This window comes from Xenopus laevis, chromosome 1S (genome assembly GCF_017654675.1).
Source record: "Xenopus laevis strain J_2021 chromosome 1S, Xenopus_laevis_v10.1, whole genome shotgun sequence".
In the NCBI taxonomy this organism is placed as follows: Eukaryota; Metazoa; Chordata; class Amphibia; order Anura; family Pipidae; genus Xenopus; species Xenopus laevis.
Window position 1 is genome coordinate 70,811,056 of NC_054372.1, and position 18,172 is coordinate 70,829,227.

At 39.6% G+C, this 18,172-nt stretch overlaps 1 protein-coding gene across 1 annotated transcript in view; it reads left to right on the plus strand.

The window, feature by feature from the left end:
- Positions 1 to 16,573, plus strand: part of scarb2.S (scavenger receptor class B member 2 S homeolog) — a gene marked incomplete at its 5' end in the record, with an annotated part of 36,698 nt that extends 20,125 nt beyond the window's left edge. The window contains 4 exon segments of the mRNA NM_001094777.1: positions 955 to 1,028; positions 3,095 to 3,146; positions 13,521 to 13,679; positions 15,100 to 16,573. Of these exon segments, the coding sequence (NP_001088246.1) occupies positions 955 to 1,028; positions 3,095 to 3,146; positions 13,521 to 13,679; positions 15,100 to 15,141 (327 nt within the window). The 3' untranslated portion in view covers positions 15,142 to 16,573.
- Positions 16,574 to 18,172: the final 1,599 nt, after the last annotated feature.

Sequence of the window (18,172 nt, forward strand, 5' to 3'; positions counted from 1 at the left end):
AATTTTGTCTTAGTCAATGGCATTATGAGCAGCAATCAGCATGGCTTTATGAAGGATAGGTCATGTCAGACAAATTTGATTGCTGTTTATGATGAGGTAAGATGCTGGACAGTGGGGGGGGGGAATAGATGTGATCTATTTGGATTTTGCCAAAGCGTTTTATACTGTGCCCCACAAACGACTGCTTTCTAAACTAAGGTCTGTTGGGCTTAATGAAGTAGTTTGCACATGGATAGGAAACTGGCTACAGGATCGGCTACAGAGGGTGGTTGTTAATGTTACATTCTCTACTTGGAGTAAGGTTCTTAATGGGGTCCCTCAGGGCTCAGTATTGAGTCCACTTTTATTTAACTTGTTCATTAATGACTTAGGGGAGGGTATAGTAAGTAATGTATCAGTGTTTGCAGATTCCATTCCGATTAGAAGAAAAGAGGTTCCGCCTAAATATTCGGAAGGGGTTTTTTACAGTGAGAGCTGTGAAGATGTGGAATTCTCTCCCTGAATCAGTTGTACAGGCTGATACATTAGATAGCTTTAAGAAGGGGTTGGATTGCTTTTTACCAAGTGACGGAATACAGGGTTATGGGAGATATCTCATAGTACAAGTTGATCCAGGGACTAGTCCGACTCCAAATAGGTTCTAGGAGGTCCCCCATAGGCTAAAACAGCAATTCAGCAGTTTTAAGATGGTGAATGGTCGAAGTCTAATTTACAAAATTTTTTCAAATTGAATTTGGACTATTCCCTAGTCGAAGTACACAAAAATAGCTCGAAATTCGAATTATTTTAATTAAAATTCTCACTTTGACCCTTGATAAATCTGTCCCCTTGAGACCTTAACAGAACATATATAGCATTAGCTTGTTCCAGTATTTCGAAATACAGTTACAAATATAATTTTCTATTATGGCAATAAAATGCCATGTGTGATAACTTGTTCCATTTTCTTTTTAGCTCACTGGGACATTAATTCAAGCAGCCAAACGAATGCAAGTGAATGTTTATGTCCGAAAGATTGATACTTATGCGTAAGTGATATACAATTGTGTAGATTTTTCCTTTAATCCACTTTTTTACAATTACCATGAAAAGCTGTACCGAAGTAATCATTTATTTATTTATTTTTTTCTAAACATGCAGAATACGAATACATCAGTAAAATGGGGCACATTTACTAAGGTTCGAATTTCGGAGTTGGGATTTTTGGTAAAAACTCAGTTTCGTGTTGGGACTATTTTGATCGAATTTTAGATGTTCAAAATTTTTTATAAATAATATACCATTTGGATTGTGATTAAAATCTAATTTATTAAGAGTAAAAAAAAATTCACATTGATAAATGGTCCTCAATATATTGTTTGCACCCTGGGGCATGAACTGGAGCGGCAACATCAGTAGCTTCTTTTGGCTTGGGAATTCATTAGATTTGGAATGTGGCCAATTATAATTTGGAAACCTTTGTTTCTTAACCCTAACCTCTTCGGGTGTACTATTGTACACTATGTCAACCCAGAAAATAACATTTTGCTTAATATAAGAAACCCTAATTCTAAGCAACTTTACAATATATATTCATTACAATTTTTTCCTATTTCCTATTGAGCCCTGATGGCTCAAACTGTTGATACAATGTAAGACAAGGCAGCTGATTAACAGACCTGTCTTTGCCGAGGAACTAAGACTTTTGCAACATTGTTTAAGATACAGGTATGGGACCTGTTATCCAGAATGCACGGAACCTGGGGGTTTCCAGATAACGGATCTTTCCGTAATTTGCATCTTCATTTCTTAGGTCTGCTAGAAAATCATGTAAACATTAAATAAACCCAATATGCTGGTTTTGCTTCCAATAAGGATTAATTATATCTTAGCTGGGATCAAGTACAAGCTACTGTTTTATTATCACAGAGAAAAAATGAAAATCAATTCACAGAAAAAAAAAGGAAATCAATTTTAAAAATCTGGATTATTTGATTATAATGGGAGGCAGCCTTTCCGTAATTCGGAGCTTTCTGGATAACTGATTTCTGGATAATGAATCCCATACTTGTATTAATAATTTTAACTTGTTACATATACTGTATCTTTTCTAACATAAAGGCGCAGATTTCATTTATGAGAAGACAATATCTCCTAAATTAACACCAGATCTGCCTATAAGATACATAAAATGTGAGACACTTTCTTGAATGATAAACTGTTTTTTTTTTTAATATGGTTCAATATGATTATGTGCACAACTGCAAAAATTATATTTATAGTACTGTTGATCTTTCAAAGCCTGAAGTAAATGTTGTTGTTGTTGTTGTTGTTTAGCTATTGTCTTTAACAAAAGAAACTAGAATCTGGTCTTATTTGCCTAAAGCTGGGTAGATATATAGACATTTTGTTGATGTACATCCAAATTTGCCAACAATGCAAATGGAAATCTTCGCATTGACAAAATGACAGTGAGCTGCCACCACTGGTATTGGTTGCCAAACTGGCCGGTGATCTATTCCTTGTTTTGGTAAATTCTAATATGAAGGGGCAGATGTATTAAGGGTCGAATTTTGAGGGGTTAAATCCCTCGAAATTCGACTGGGGAATAGAATCGAATAGGGAATTCGGGCGAAATTACGCGCTGTCGAATGGGCGAATATTCGCCCGGCGAATAGTCGAGCGATCGAATATTCGATCGAAGGATTTTCATTCAATCGAATGATCGATCAAATGCCTTTTTATTCGATCAAAAACTTTCCCATAGGCTTTTAAAGCAATTCGGTAGGTTTAATCTGGCGAAGTAGGCAGGTGAATGACTTTTAAAAGAGACAGTACTTCGACTATCGAATAGTCGCAGCGTTTTTACGATCGATCTATTCGAATCATTCTATTCAGACGAATTTACGCCAATTCGATAGTCGAGGAGCACAAAAAACTCCTCGAAAATCAAGTTTTTTCCCCTCTATTCATTCACCCGAGCTTAGTGAATGTGCCCCGAAGTGTACAAAAAATGTCAAAGAAAGCAGAAAATAATAGAATAAGGATTTCTTTGGCCTTGGTTGTAGAAATAACTTTGTGTATGACTTATGTATGTTTTTTTCTATCTATTTAGCATTACACAAGACATACAGACCTTGTTCTTCCCTGTCATGCACCTCAATGAGGTAAGAATCATGCTGCCTCTCCCCCGCTACATGTGCATATATTTACGTGCACAAGAAAGAACATGAGTGCTCGCTTTGGCAGCACGTGTACTAAAATTGCAACAATACAGAGAAGTGTTCTATATTTTTACTGAAGTTCAATGGAACAATAAAAACGATCACAAACACACACAAAAAAAAGAAAACTGGAGACACACCGGGGACAGGACATTTGGGGACAGGAAACTGGTGCAGTCCCCAGTGCATATTAAGTGCTTGTTAATGTGGCAAGCAGGCAGCATGATGCCCCTTAAGGCTTTGCTGCTCTAGGCCTTTGTGACCTTCCGACAAATCCAGACTTGAAAGCAGTCATTACACCTTCACATTTTCCAGAAAGGGTGTACTTAGCACAGGTGCATACCCATTCTAGAAGAGAGGACTTACTACAGAAGCAGTCTGTAAAGTGCACTTCAAAAGATAATTGCCGTGCTTTTACCCACTATGCAGCATTTTTCCACCTCTAGGAACCCCTTAGCTACCACCTGCTTCAGAGGTGGCAAGACCTCCAGGGTACATGTGTATTAATAGCCGTGAAGGCAGTGGCCCACAATATCGAAGTGCAAGGAGTGCATGTTGACACAAGTGCCTTTAATAATTTTTTATATGACTGATCATTTTCCTATACCGTGGCGGTCTAATCTCCCGCAAATACTTTCCCATCAGAAATAATGTAAGTCGCCCATGGGAAAACATACGCCTTGCTTCTGTTTCCCAAAGTAGCTCAACGTTTCCTTACAAAACATCTAATCTCCACGTGTGTTAATACCCTTAAAGGAATTGTTCAGTATAAAAATAAAAACTGGGTAAATAGATAGGCTGTAAAATAAAAAATATTTTCAATACGGTTAGTTAACCAAAAATGTAATCTATAAAGGTTGGAGTCACTGGATGTGTATCAAAATAGCCAGAACACTACTTCCTGCTTTGTAGCTCTCTTGGTTTCCACTGATTGGTTACCAGGCAGTAACCAATCAGTGATTTGAGAGGGGGCCACATGTGTAATAACTGTTTGCTTTTAAATATGAGCTGCATGCTGAAGATCAATTGCAAAATTACTGAACAGTTATGTCCCATGTGGCCCCTCCTTCAAGTCGCTGATTACCTCAGAGTTAGAGAGATGAAAAGCAGGAAGTAGTGTTCTGGCTATTCTATTAGACATCCAGCCACTCCAGCCTTTATAGATTACATTTTTGGCTAACTAAACTATGTTAGAAACATTTTTTATCTAGTTTTTATTTTTACACTGAACTGTTCCTTTAAAAAGGGTTCTCGAAGGAAACAATTTTTTGAGGCATATACTTAAAATAGATAAGTGTAGGTTTTAATTTCCCTACAGCATATCAATAAAAACATACAACCCTTATATATTAGCAGCAGGCAGTGTATAAAATAAAAAATAATTATGGTATTGGACCTGTTATCCAGAATGCTCGGGACCTGGGTTTTTCTGGATAACGTATCTTTCTGTACGTTGGATCTTCAAACCTTGGGGTATATTTATCAAAGAGTGAAGTTAGAGATCACCACAGTCCACTAGAGTGAAATTCCACCACTCTCCATTCATTTGTACAGGTATAGGATCCCTTATCCGGAAACCCGATATCCAGAAAGCTCCGAATTACGGAATGGCTGTCTCCCATAGACTCCATTTTATCCAAATAATCCAAATTTTTAAAAATTATTTCCTTTTTCTCCGTAATAATAAAACAGTAGCTTGTACTTGATCCAAACTAAGATATAATTAATCCGTATTGGAAGCAAAACCAGCCTATTGGGTTTATTTAATGTTTTTTTTTTTTTTTGTTCAAGTGAGATTTATTGAGAAAAAAATAGTTGTACAGATATCACAGCTCAGTACACATAAAAAGGAATATTACCCAATACGCAGATTGGGTCTAGACATCTTGCAAGCACAGAAGTTTGACCAAAAAGATAAATACATGACTGTCATATGCATTGTGCCTCCACTTACTGAAAGTAAGAGTTTTCACTAGGAAACGGATATTTCGAACACTGTAAACTCACATCTTTATTGACAACAATGACAAACTAATGGCAATTTCATGAGACGAGCTGTAGCCCATAATTAGACCTGGAGATGGTTCGTACCTGAAAAACTTTTGCGCTATCTTGTACCACAGGATTAGCAGACTTTAACTATACCATGCTTTAGGTAATTCCTACCGACTCCCTAGGCTTTCTCAAACATACTCCAGAATCCATAGCTGCCAAATAGTGGTGTTAGCCTTAGTAGAACCCTTTCTCCTGGCAATCAGATCCTCCATTTCATCAAGTCCTGAACCGACTTCAGCCACATCTGGTAGGAAGGAGGGTCAGGGGCTTTCCAGTGTGGGCAATGATTTTACATGCTAAGAAGAGTAATTTGTGTACCATAGTGTGGGCTGGGTTCGTTAGAGGTGTTGGGGGGTCCATACCCAGTAAGTACCATTTGGGATCCAACGGTATTTCAAACCCTAGCAACCCTGTGATACGGCTCTGTATCGCTACCCAGAAGGGTACAATTTCTGAGCAAGCCCAGAAAGTGTGTAAAATTGTGCCCTCTGCCTCACCACGTCTCAGGCGAGATTTCTGGATTAATTTTATGTAGTACTGTTCTGGAGTAATAGGCCCTATGTACAAAGTACAATTGTAATATCCTATACTTATAAATAGGAGAAATCCGAAGAGGAGTGTGGAGTACCTGTTCCCATTGCTCATCAGTAAATGGTGAGAGATCTGCCTCCCAACGGTCTCTTACTTTTAGGGAGGTTTTCTGTAGATTAATGGTTTGTAGGGCTTTACAGAAATTAGAGATTTTGTGGCTAGGTTGGTCCTGTCTACCTCAGCCACAGGTGTATTCTGTAAATTAAAATTACCCGGTTGAGTGCTTTTTTCACTGCCCATCTCATTTTGTGATATGTCAGCCACTGGGATGAGGGGATGGAGAACTGTTCCTTAAGAGTATCAAATGGAATTATACCTTGTTCATTCAATACCTGGTCTAGGCTGTAGATCCCTGCCTCGATCCAGACTCTCGGAATTACAAGTTTATCTAATGGGGCCAATTTAGCGTTATACAGAAGACACACCAGCACAACGTGGATAATTCTAGCAGGATTTAACCTTGCTCGTTTATTTGCGGATGCAACGTTTCGGGGCGTAACCCCTTTCTCAAGCATGAGTTACGCCCCGAAACGTTGCATCCGCAAATAAACGAGCAAGGTTAAATCCTGCTAGAATTATCCACGTTGTGCTGGTGTGTCTTCTGTCTACGCTGTTTTTGAGGTTGTCCAATTCCACTAGCACCTGGAATTCGTGTGACTTCGGACGGCCAGGGTGTGCGAGTGTAAGTTCTTCTTTTTCGCAGCCAATTTAGCGTTATACCATAAAGTCGTAAACGGGTCTAGGCCCTTCGGGTTGGTTAGATGGTGAACCCTTGTGACAATATCTCTTTGCAATCGTAGGAGTGGGTTGGTCTTAGAAAGCATAGCATTTTTTGGGTTTATAGCCGTTAGGGCATAAAAAGTAGGTAGGTTACTTTGTAGTATCTCCTGCCACAGCTGATACACAGCTTCCCCTGGCCCAGCGGATTTCAAAGACCACAATTGTGAGAGTTGTGCTGCCACATATTACTGGTGCATATCAGGTAACGCCAGTCCTCCCTCATCCTTCGGTCTACAGAGTGAGGATAAGGTCAGTCTGTTTCGGGAGGTACCCCAGATATACCGTCTAAAGATAGTAGCCAGGTCAAGAAAGAAGCGGTTCTGTATTGTAAGGGGGGTGTGCCATAATACAATAGTTTAGGAGCTATAATCATTTTAATGGTCTGTATACGGCGCAAACTTGAAATCTACTCTGAACCCATTGCAATAAGGGGGCTACGTTAAGATCATAATAAGATGACACCGGCAAGGCCACCTTAACCCCTAGATATGTGAATTGCCGAACTTTCATTAATGGTATATCTGCCCTAATTCCATCCCCCACCTCTGGGTCCAAGGGAAATATAATGGACTTTGAGGGGTTAGTCTTGAGGCCAGAGATTTCTCCAAAAACCTTAGTCGTGTCCAGAAGAGCAGTGAGAGAGGCATGGGTGTCCCCCAAGTAAATCAGCGTGTCATCTGCATACATCTGTGTTTTCTCTTCCCTGCCCTGTATCTGAAAGCCTGATATTCGAGGATGGCTAAGGCAAATAATAGTGGGGAGAGGGGGCACCCCTGCCTCGTACCTCTAGTCAAGGCAAAAGCTGGGGTTAACAATGAATTAATTCGTAGGGCTGCCGTAGGGGCTGCATATAGTAACTGGACAAGTGAGATAAAGTGAGGACCTATCCCAAATGCGGATAATACCTTCCATAAATAACTACAGTATCGAATGCCTTGTCAATGTCCAAGGCTACTATTGCCCTCTGCCCTACATTGGAGTTCCATAGTGAGGTTAAGCATCAACCTTCTGATGTTATGCGCCGTTGTTTTCCCCGGGATGAATCCCGTCTGATCCACCCTAAACCAATTGTGTAACCACTTTCCCTAACCTTCTAGCCAAGATTTTTGCCAAAATGTTTGTATCTGCAATGAGAAGGGAAATGGGCCTATAAGCTTCATGTAAAGTCGGATCCTTCCCTGGTTTAGGGAGAAGGATTATGGAGGCTTCATACATGGAGGCCGGGAGACTTTTATGTTGGGAGGCATAGTTATAAGTTTTTAGGAGATGGGGGGCTAGTTGTGCAGAGTGAAGTTTATAGAATTCAATAGGGATTCCATCTGCTCCGGGGGCCTTGCCTACCGGGAATGACCCTATAGCTTCCTGTATTTCTTCCGTCGAAATGGGTTGATCTAAATATTCCATACTTTCTGCTGGGAGTACTGGAAAATGTAAGCCTGTGAGGAAAGACTCAGTTGTATTACCCTCTGGGTCTTATTTAGATTGGTACAAATCTGCATAAAAAGCTACCATATTTTGCCTGATGTCTTTGGGGTCAGTAGTAAGGGTGTTATCCCCTGCCTTAAGTTGTGTGATCATGGGAGGTGTTGACTAATCCCTAGTAAGCAAAGCCAGCATCCTGCCTGCCTTCTCACCCTGTTCCAGTATCCTAACCTTCGTAAATAGGTGACTATAGTGAGATCTTTCCCACATAAGCTTAGCATATTTGTCTTGCAACTGTTTCAGCTATGCACAATTCTGGGGTGATGGGTATACTGTTAGAAGGGTTTCTGCCTGCGAGACCTCTAATTCCACAGAAGTCTGGAATTGCCTGGCCTGCCTTTTATGTGCGATAATTTCTTTATTCAGGTATCCCCTTAAAAACTCTTTAAAGGTGTCCCAGAGTAGATTACTGTCAGTTGTTGGGAGTTATGAGAAAAGAATTTGGCTATAGCGGATTCTTGCCCTTTCTTATTATCAAGTACCATTAGCCAAATAGGATTCAAGGCCCATCTCTTAGTGTGCTGTACTTGATCAACATTGAGCACCAGTTCAAGGGGGGCATGATCAGTTATTCCTCTGGGCAGATACTCAGCTCCCCTCAGGTCTACTAAAGCGGAGCTATTGGCGAAGGCCAGGTCTATCCGAGAGAGGACAGAGTGAGATGCCGAGAGTATTGTTTGGAGCGGGGGTGGAAATGTCTCCATACTTCAGTGAGGCCTGTCCCTTTTGTTAGCTCGGCCAGATTAGACTGTGGATCAACCCCCTCATAATGCCTTATCCTGAGCCTATCCAACTTAACGTTTAGAAGAGTGTTAAAGTCCCCTGTCGCTATCACCTTAGCTCGTGGGTATTTCGCTATAAATTGCAGCAGCTGCAGAATACAGGTGGAGTTGTAAGGTGGGGGATATACAGGGTGGCAATAATATACTCCCGGTGATGAATCTTAGCATGCAAAAACAGGAACCTGCCTTTACAATCAGATCGTAGGTCTAGAAGCTGAAAGGGTACATGTTTAGATACTATTATTGCTACCCCTGAGGAGTATGTGTTATAAGTGGCATGAAAATGCCAACCCACCCAGGGTTTTTTTAAGGCTAGGATTTTGCTGCCTGTGAGGTGGGTTTCCTGAAGCAATGCTATACCTATCTTTTTATGCTTGAGGTAATCCATAACTAGCCTACATTTAATGGGACAATTAAGTCCCCTGACATTCCAGCTAATAAGTGTGGTGGTCATGGTGGTCGTAGGAAGGGTAGGTTCGCTCGGATGACAAAAATTATACATCTCTCAGTCAAATCTCCCAAAACCTGAGCAATGAATTCACGAGAACTAATTATAGTATTAACATACCTGAACCCCCTGTAGTTCCCTCCTCCCCTTCTACCGCCTCCCCAACTTGTAGGTAGAATTAATCCCGAAACAATTTTTGTAAACATAACTGGGGTAGCCAGTGCAGTGTGCTAAAATGCGCGGTGAACTGAAACAACAACTGTAGAATGACCTCACGTGAGGTGCCCTCCCTTCGTGTCCCGCTGAAGCAGCCGGTAGTAGCCCCTATGATATTTTGGCCTTCAAACACATACATTTCCCCGGCTAGAGTTCAACTGTAAATAAAGAAATATTATTCTGAATTGTTCCAGAAGCGGGTCGAACCATGAGTTCAGGGTAGAAAGTCCAAGTCCTGCAATACCCCTCCCGCTAGGCTGTATAAGGATAAAAGTACTTACAGTGCAAGCTGCTAGCAGGCTGTATGAAAGTAAGGGTCCTTACTGGTTCAGTGAGCGAAGAAGGGATCCGCAAAGGTCATCTCTGTCATTGGTGCTGAGCTGGGTTGTTATTCTCCCTCAGGTTCCGCCTGTCCAGCCAGTCGCTAAGGTCTTTAGGCGTTTGAAAGAACTGCGTAGTACCATCCAGAGTGACACGCATCTTTGCCGGGTACAGCATTGCGTACTGAAGGTTAAGGGCCCGCATGCGTTTCTTGCATTCCGTAAACTGCATCCTTCGCTTCTGGAGAAAAATCGGCATATATTGAAATACGGTGAGCTTGAAAGGACATGGCTTCCTTCTGCCTTGCTTGTTTAAGGATCCTGTCCCGGTCCTTCGCGTTGAGGAGTCTAGCAATGAGTGGCCTTGGAGGGGTGCCTGGTGGTCCACGTCTCGTGGGGATCCGGTGAGCCCTTTCAATCGCAAAAGAGGCCGATAGGGACAAGTCCCCAAAGATCTCTCTCAGCCATCTTTCCAGAAATTGCTCCGGCTCGTCCCCTCAGCTTGCTCAGGAAAGCCCACAAAGCTCTGCTCTGCGTAAACGGTTTTCCATATCGTCTGCTTTGTTTTGGGCTAGCAATAAGTCTCTTTGCAGTTGCTGTACTTTTTCAGGCAGAGGTAAGCGCACATCCTCCAGGTCGCCAATCCTCTGCTCCGCGGCCTTCGCTCTTTCCTGGATCTTTTGCATATCATGCCGGATGATGGATAGATCCACCTTAATCTCATCCGTTTTGGCGGTAATTAGCATCATGCACGTATCCCTGGTGGCCCGTATCTCCGCCAGCAGGTCCGATAGTGACGACTCAGCCGTTTCGGAACGCGATTTAGGATGGTCTGCTGTCGGGGAGGTATGCCTGGAATAGTCAGCACCATCTTGCGCAGCTCTACCTTCGCGGGCATATTTCCCCAGCTTCGCAGCAGCCTCAGATGCCCGTTTTTGCGCTCGGTTTTGCCCCATCAGTAGTCTTAGCGGCTCTTGTTCCACACTCTGCTCCACTTTGGCCACTTCTTAGTCGGTTTTTATGGGCTAAATCAGGATTAATGGAAGTTCAGGCACCGGAGCTCCACACAAGTGCGTCTCTTCACATCGAGCCTGTAGCCACGCCCCCGTTTATTTAATGTTTACATGATTTTCTAGTAGACTTAAGGCATGAAGACCCAAATTACGGAAAGATCCATTATCCGGAAAACCCCAGGTCCCGAGCATTCTGGATAACAGGTCCCGTACCTGTATTTGATTTTAAAGGCGTATTTATCAAAGGGTGAACTTTCCCTTTCACCCATTAAAAATTCCATAGAAATGATTGGAGAGTGGTGAAATTTCACTCTAGTGGACTGTGGTGATCTCTAACTTCACTCTTTAAATAAATATGCCCCCTTAAAGGGATACTGACACTAAAAACATATTCTTCAAAATATTAATGTACAGTAAAAATTACCTATAGTTCATGTTGATGATAGGTCTGTTTTTGTAAGTAATTGTCACTTGAAGTTCCTAAACCTGACTGTTTTGCCAACCTGACTGTCCCTTCTTAACCTGTCTGTTAGAGTTTCTAATGCTAATGGACTACTGAAGCTCAAATACTCCTCATAGGGAACATGGGGGATCAGATGGGTAATGAAAAAACATTGGGCTAATGCTTTTATGGCAAAATTATAGACAGCAGGCAAGGACAATGTCATGATAGATGTAAATAAAGGTTTAATTTCTGGTGTCAGTGTCTTTTTAAGTCTACTAGAAAATCATGTAAACATTAAATAAACTCAATGGGCTGGCTTTGCTTCCAATAAGGATTAATCATATCTTAGTTTGGGTCAAGTACTGTTTTATTATTACAGAGAAAAAGGAAATCATTTCAAATAAAATCAAACCAATAATGGATTATTTAATTAAAATGGAGTCTATGGGAGATTTTCATAATTTAGAGCTTTCTGGATAACGGATCACATACCTGTATAGGTACATTAAATCAAGCACCAATATTGGCCATAGTGTGTACAAGGGCTATTCTTGGCCATTTTGGCGATTACAAACCAATGCTGCAACTGAAGAGTTTGATACTGATATCTCTGGACACACGGATAATGCACAAACTCACAAGATAGATTTATTTGTAAGGTGCAACAAACTGCAGATTAGCAATACAGCAAATCAGACAGGTCCAGACAGAGATTTTTCCCCTTCCTTATAACATATATGTTTATACCTTGATCAAACATCATTAGCATTTTTGATTACGTATCACAATAATTTTCATAGGTTAGTTAACCACATACATATTTGATGGTTATCATTTACTGGTTTTTGATACACAACGCCATCTGTTCAGACACTTGTTGCCCAGTTAAGCAACTTCTCTTTTCTAATATATGATTAAATGTCTGATCTATTAAAATATCCCTAGGTAATTTCCAAATGCCTTTGCAAGCAGTTTCCATTCCTTTTTTAATCCCTTGCAAGCATTTAATTCTATTATTGTAACAGCAAGCATTAAGCTTAACCCATTATTAGCAAGTGCAGACTGCTTGACCTGACTTTTGAGGCCTACTAAATTACTTTTGATCTTCACACAACCACTAAGAATGAGTGCATTGGTTAGCCTCCATTTTGTTTTTGTAAGACATGTACCCACTGCAGCCGGCATTTTTATGGCACATTTATACATTTTAACATTCTCGTTTTGCTGCAATTTATATAAATCACAGTATGAAACTCACTCTAAAACTCCTCTAAAAACTTCTGAAATTCATAGTCTCAAAAAAAAAAACCCCCATAGTCATGGCAGAACTCAAAAATAAATCTATCCGGGGGGGACAGGGGGTACTGCTATCCTGGGCCCGGATGGTTTGGGGAGTTAAGGGGGCCCGATCATGCTGCACTTACTTGCATAGCTGGGCCCCTGCCATCAGTGAACAGCACAGGCTGAAGATACCGGCACCTGAGGTCCCAGGCTAAGGTAAGTGCAGTTTTCTTTTTTCTTTTACCTTGTTGGGGCCCTGGGCAAATGTGTGTGTTTTTTTTGTTTTGTTTTTTAAATAACTTGTGGGGCCCCTGACTAAACGTGTTTTTTTTTTTTAATAACTTGTAGCGGCCCTGACCAAATGTGTTTCTTTTTAATAACTTGTAGGCGCCCTGACCAAATGTGTTTCTTTTTAATAACTTATAGGGGCCCTGGACAATAATGCTTTTTTTAATAACTTGTAGGGGCCCTTGCCACCAATGTTTTTTTTTAAACTTGTAGGGGGCCCTAACCACCAAAACTTGGGGGGCCCTGGGCATCAAAGTTCTTTATTTTAACTTGTAGGGGGGCACTTAATGTTTTAATGTTTGTGTCTTGTGTGGCCTTCATACTGCTGTGCGGAGCCCTGTGATTTCTGATGGCAGCCCTGAATCTATCCATTAGTTTCATGGTGTGGGAACTTACTCTGTTGGTTAATTTGTGACTGCTGAAAACTAACTTCAGGCCCAGTAATTCTAAATTATTAGCAATCTGACACTACTCACTAGGACATTTGCTCCAATTTGCAGCGTGTTGGGGTCAGTATCCTGTTAAACTAAAATAGTTGAAAGGTCTTTTAGGAATCAGCATGGTAGAAGTTCTTCCTTTCCCCTAACAAACAATAAACCTCTTTTTCCTTTTACAGAGCGTTTTAATTGACGATAAATCTGCTGAGAAACTCAGATCGATTATTTTACAAGGAAGAATGGTAGCCAACATCCCATTTATTATAATGGGGTTGGGGATTATTTTGGCCTTTATATTAACAGCCCTAACTTGTCTACAAAAAAGAAACAGAGAAGAGGTATGTTTCAGTATGTGTTAGTATGTGTTGCTACACAGTATTTTAAAATCACCAGTGTCCATAGCCACAATCCTATAACTCACCGTATACATTCTGCGTCTTAAAAAAAAAAGAAAATTATGCAGTATTAGTATCAGTATGCAGTATTATTAATGTGGCAATATGAAGATTGTAGTGGCATAACTAATTTCATTGTTTTTCTGCAGATTAGCAATTTTGCACGTAATGATTTAGGGACTTGTCCAATTGCCATTTTGGAGTCAGGAAGGAATTTTTCCCCCTCTGAGGCAAATTGGAGAGGCTTCAAATGTTTTTGTTTGTTTTTTTGCCTTCCTCTGGATCAACTAACAGTTAAGCAGGTTAAAATAGAGTGAAAAGGTTGAACTTTATGGACGTGTGTCTTTTTTCAACCTAACTTACTATGTTACTACTATGTTACAATGTGATGTGCCATACTAACCACCATGTGTAATAAAAGGCACTAAGTTTTTCCAGAAGCAGTAACCCTTAGCAAGAAATAATATGTATTTTTTTAAACAGGTGACCAGTTGCTGATTGGTTGCTAATGCACCTGGGGCAAATAGTGTAATATTAGCTTGCTACATCAGTGGCAATTCATTTACTTTTTAAATCAATTTCTGTTTTGTTTGTTTTTTATATTGCTAGTGAGCTTTATAATGGGCTGGATTATTTAAAGGGATACTGTCATGGGAAAAAAAAATGTTTCAAAATGAATCAGTTAATAGTGCTGCTCCAGCAGAATTCTGCACTGAAATCCGTTTCTCAGAAGAGTAAACAGATTTTTTTATATACAATTTTGAAATCTGACATGGGGCTAGACATATTGTCAATTTCCCAGCTGCCCCAAGTCATGTAACTTGTGCTGTGATAAACTTCAATCACTCTTTACTGCTGTACTGCAAGTTGGAGTGATATCACCCCCCCTCCCTTTTCCCCCCCAGTAGCCAAACAAAAGAACAATGGGAAGGTAACCAGTTAACAGCTCCCTAACACAAGATAACAGCTGCCTGGTAGATCTAAGAACAACACTCAATAGTAAAAACCCATGTCTCACTGAGACACATTCAGTTACATTGAGAAGGAAAAACAGCAGCCTGCCAGAAAGCATTCACATGACCAGGGGCAGCTGTGAAATTGACAAAATGTCTAGCCCCATGTCAGATTTCAAAATTGAATATAAAAAAATCTGTTTGCTCTTTTGAGAAATGGATTTCAGTGCAGAATTCTGCTGGAGTAGCACTATTAACTGATGCGTTTTGAAAAAAAACATGTTTTCCGATGACAGGATCCCTTTAAGGAAGGGACACATAAACGAGTCAGTGGATCCATTGAACCATTTTTCATTCTCTTTTTAAAAAGAAAAGTTTTAAGGACATTTGTTTCATTTTTTCCTCATTAGGGTACAGAAGAAGAAAGGGGTCCTCTCATAAGGACATCCTAACTCATTGCTACGCATACCACAAACTGAACTATGCAAACTGATTCAAAGAAAGGGATGCCTTTGTTTATAAATGTACTGGTGAGAAAAGACTGTGGACATTGTGATCCTTTGGGAAGCTAATCAAGATCTTTTTTATTTATTATTTTTAACCATTTTTACAGCATATTGATTAAAATAATATCCTTTCCTGTGTTGAAACATTCTATACCTGACATAAAAATAATAACTAACATACAATTGAAAACAATATTTTACTACATTCATTGTATAAAACAAAGACAGATGAATATCCTGGTTACTTATAGCAGGATCTCACATTATATAAAATGCACAATATTGCTTTGTCTGCTTAACTGACATCTAGTACTAAATTGGTGTTTAAATCATAGGTTTTCAACTTATTATGACCTGGAATGGTAGCTCCTGCAATGCTGCCACTCTAGCTTACCTTTTCTTTCGCTGAGTCTGGTGGGGGAAGCATTGGTAGTGCAGAGAGTGCAGTGGAGCTTCTCTTGCACTAGAGCCAAATTTACAGTTTAAAAATTGGAAATCTGGCTTTTAATGGTATCAGGAGCAGTTCTGGTTACCTGGTCGGCGCTGCCGCCTGAGGAGAGTTGACAGTAGCGCATCCCCCTGACCTGAATGACAGAGCAGGTCGTTTTTAAGAAATAAAACATACTGAATAACTGTTCTAATCTTTATCTGTCAGCCAACCTTGTTATAAGATTATTTTCTGTGGTACCGCATATTTTATCTTCTGTTTTTGTAAATATTTGAAAATGTTTTCCAATATCACTTTGCAAGTGAACCTGTTAAAATATGAGTATGATACACCACAATACCTATTCAAGGAGTACTTGCGTTTAGTACCAGTGCATCCATCATGCCTCCTATTGATTACATGCAGATGGACCTGTTGATGTAGGGGAACCCTACTATCACCACTGTAGTCATTTTAGGGTTCCCTCTGCAGCTTGCCTCAATATGTGTAGCAGACTTCACCCAGTGAATCATGCACATCATTATAACTCAGAGCGAAAGTACGCAAGTAGACAATAACCGTTGTGGGTGCAGTTGTGTTTATTTTCATGCATTGACCACAATTGCGGCAGACATAACTCTTGCCCTCAGTGACACTGGATTTGTTGGTAAACAACTGGGCAAATTGCATCCAAAATTGCACTTTGTACACTGCACTTGTCTTCATTAACAAGCCCTATGTTTTGGTAACGTCTGAAAATGATACTAATGAAAAATAATATCATTCTGTGATACTGTGGAGTTTTCTGTCTTTGAGAGTCCAAATAATTACTCTCAATTGCCTCGATGTGTTATGGTTTGTTTATAGCATTTAAACAAGAAAAGGAGATATGTTATTTTATAGAAAATGTAATCATGAGATGCATATTAATAAACCAGATATTACATATTATTTGCCAATAACTTATTTTTATTGCAAACAGGTTTGTAAATTACACTTCTAACAATACAGTGCACAGCTGTTTCTGTGGTCTGAGACAGTAACCCCATATAGTGACAAACTTCAATATTAAAAGTGACATTAGGCTCTTAAAGTTACCAATGGGGATTACATGCCATGCCTCTCACAAGTTTACATTCTGAAGAACTTTGCTTTTTCTGTATACTACTGTTCTACATTTAAGAAAACAGCTGAGGGGCAAGAAAACTTCATAATCTTTCCAACTACAGGTATGGGATCCATTATCCGGAAACCCATTATCTAGAAAGCTCAGAATTACAGAATAGCCATCTTCCAATTTTAACCAAATATTCCAAATTGTTAAAAATAATTTCCTTTTTTTCTATAATAATTAAACAGTACAGTGTACTTGATCCAAACAAGATACCATTAATGCTTATTGGAAAAACCAGCCTATTGGGTTTATTTGATGTTTACATGATTTTCTAGTAGACTTAAGGTATAAAGATCCAAATTACGGAAATATCCGTTATCCAGAAAACCCCAGGTCCACAGCATTATGGATAACAGGTCCCATACCTGTAGACGATTTTTTAACTCAAGCATCAGAATGTGAATGCTTTGTCCTCAACTTATGTAGTGTTCCCAATTCCACTCTTATATTAGACAGCGACATTGATTAACTATTGTTAAAGGATGCTTTATATCTGATGATTTTGAACCCCACTACAGTGATGTCACATTCAGTTCAAGTTTTTGATCCAAGGAGGGTCATTCCGGCCTACACCATAATCAGGGAGAAAAAGTTGAGCATCAACACCAAATAAATAAAAATTAAATCCTTTATTCTTCTTACATTAAAACACAGCTCTCGGTGGCATCACAAGGGCCTGACATGTTCAGATGGTCCCTTAAATACATTCAAAGATGCAAAAACCATTATAAAAACATAAATATGACATTGGATAATATATGTGTATGGTACAACATACTGTACTTGCTGTTTAAAGGCATAGATACATGGGAGCTGTTTGCTTTTAATATAAGAATAATAAATAATTTCATTTTAAATGTGAATAAAGCTTAAAATCCTTAATGGACATGTCAAAACAAAAAAATTATGTTTTGCCTAATAAAAGAAAACCCAACTTTCCAATGTGAATTTATTAAAAATGATCAGAGCTTTAAAAGTTATTTGTAAATGTAATTGCTACTTAAAGCAACATTTGCTTAACTCCTGGTTGTTACTTTTTAAACGTTGCAAAAGCCAGTTTCCTCCAGCAAGATAGTTATGTCAATCTGTTGGCTTGTGTTACATTGTTTCAAAAGCCAGAGCCACCAGGGCAGAGACTAGAAAGTTACTGACAAACAATGCTTTTCAATAGCAATACAGATACAAATAACTAGAATATTTGTAAGGAATGTCTATTGCCTGATTGCTTAGAATCATGTTTTCTTTTATTAGGCAAAACACAATTTTTTTGGGTTGACATGTCCTTAAAACTGAAAAGTGTTTCACGATTTTGCTTTCCTTTGAATCACTGAACTAATATTTAGTTGTACTGTTTCTGAGAACTGCTGCACATACTG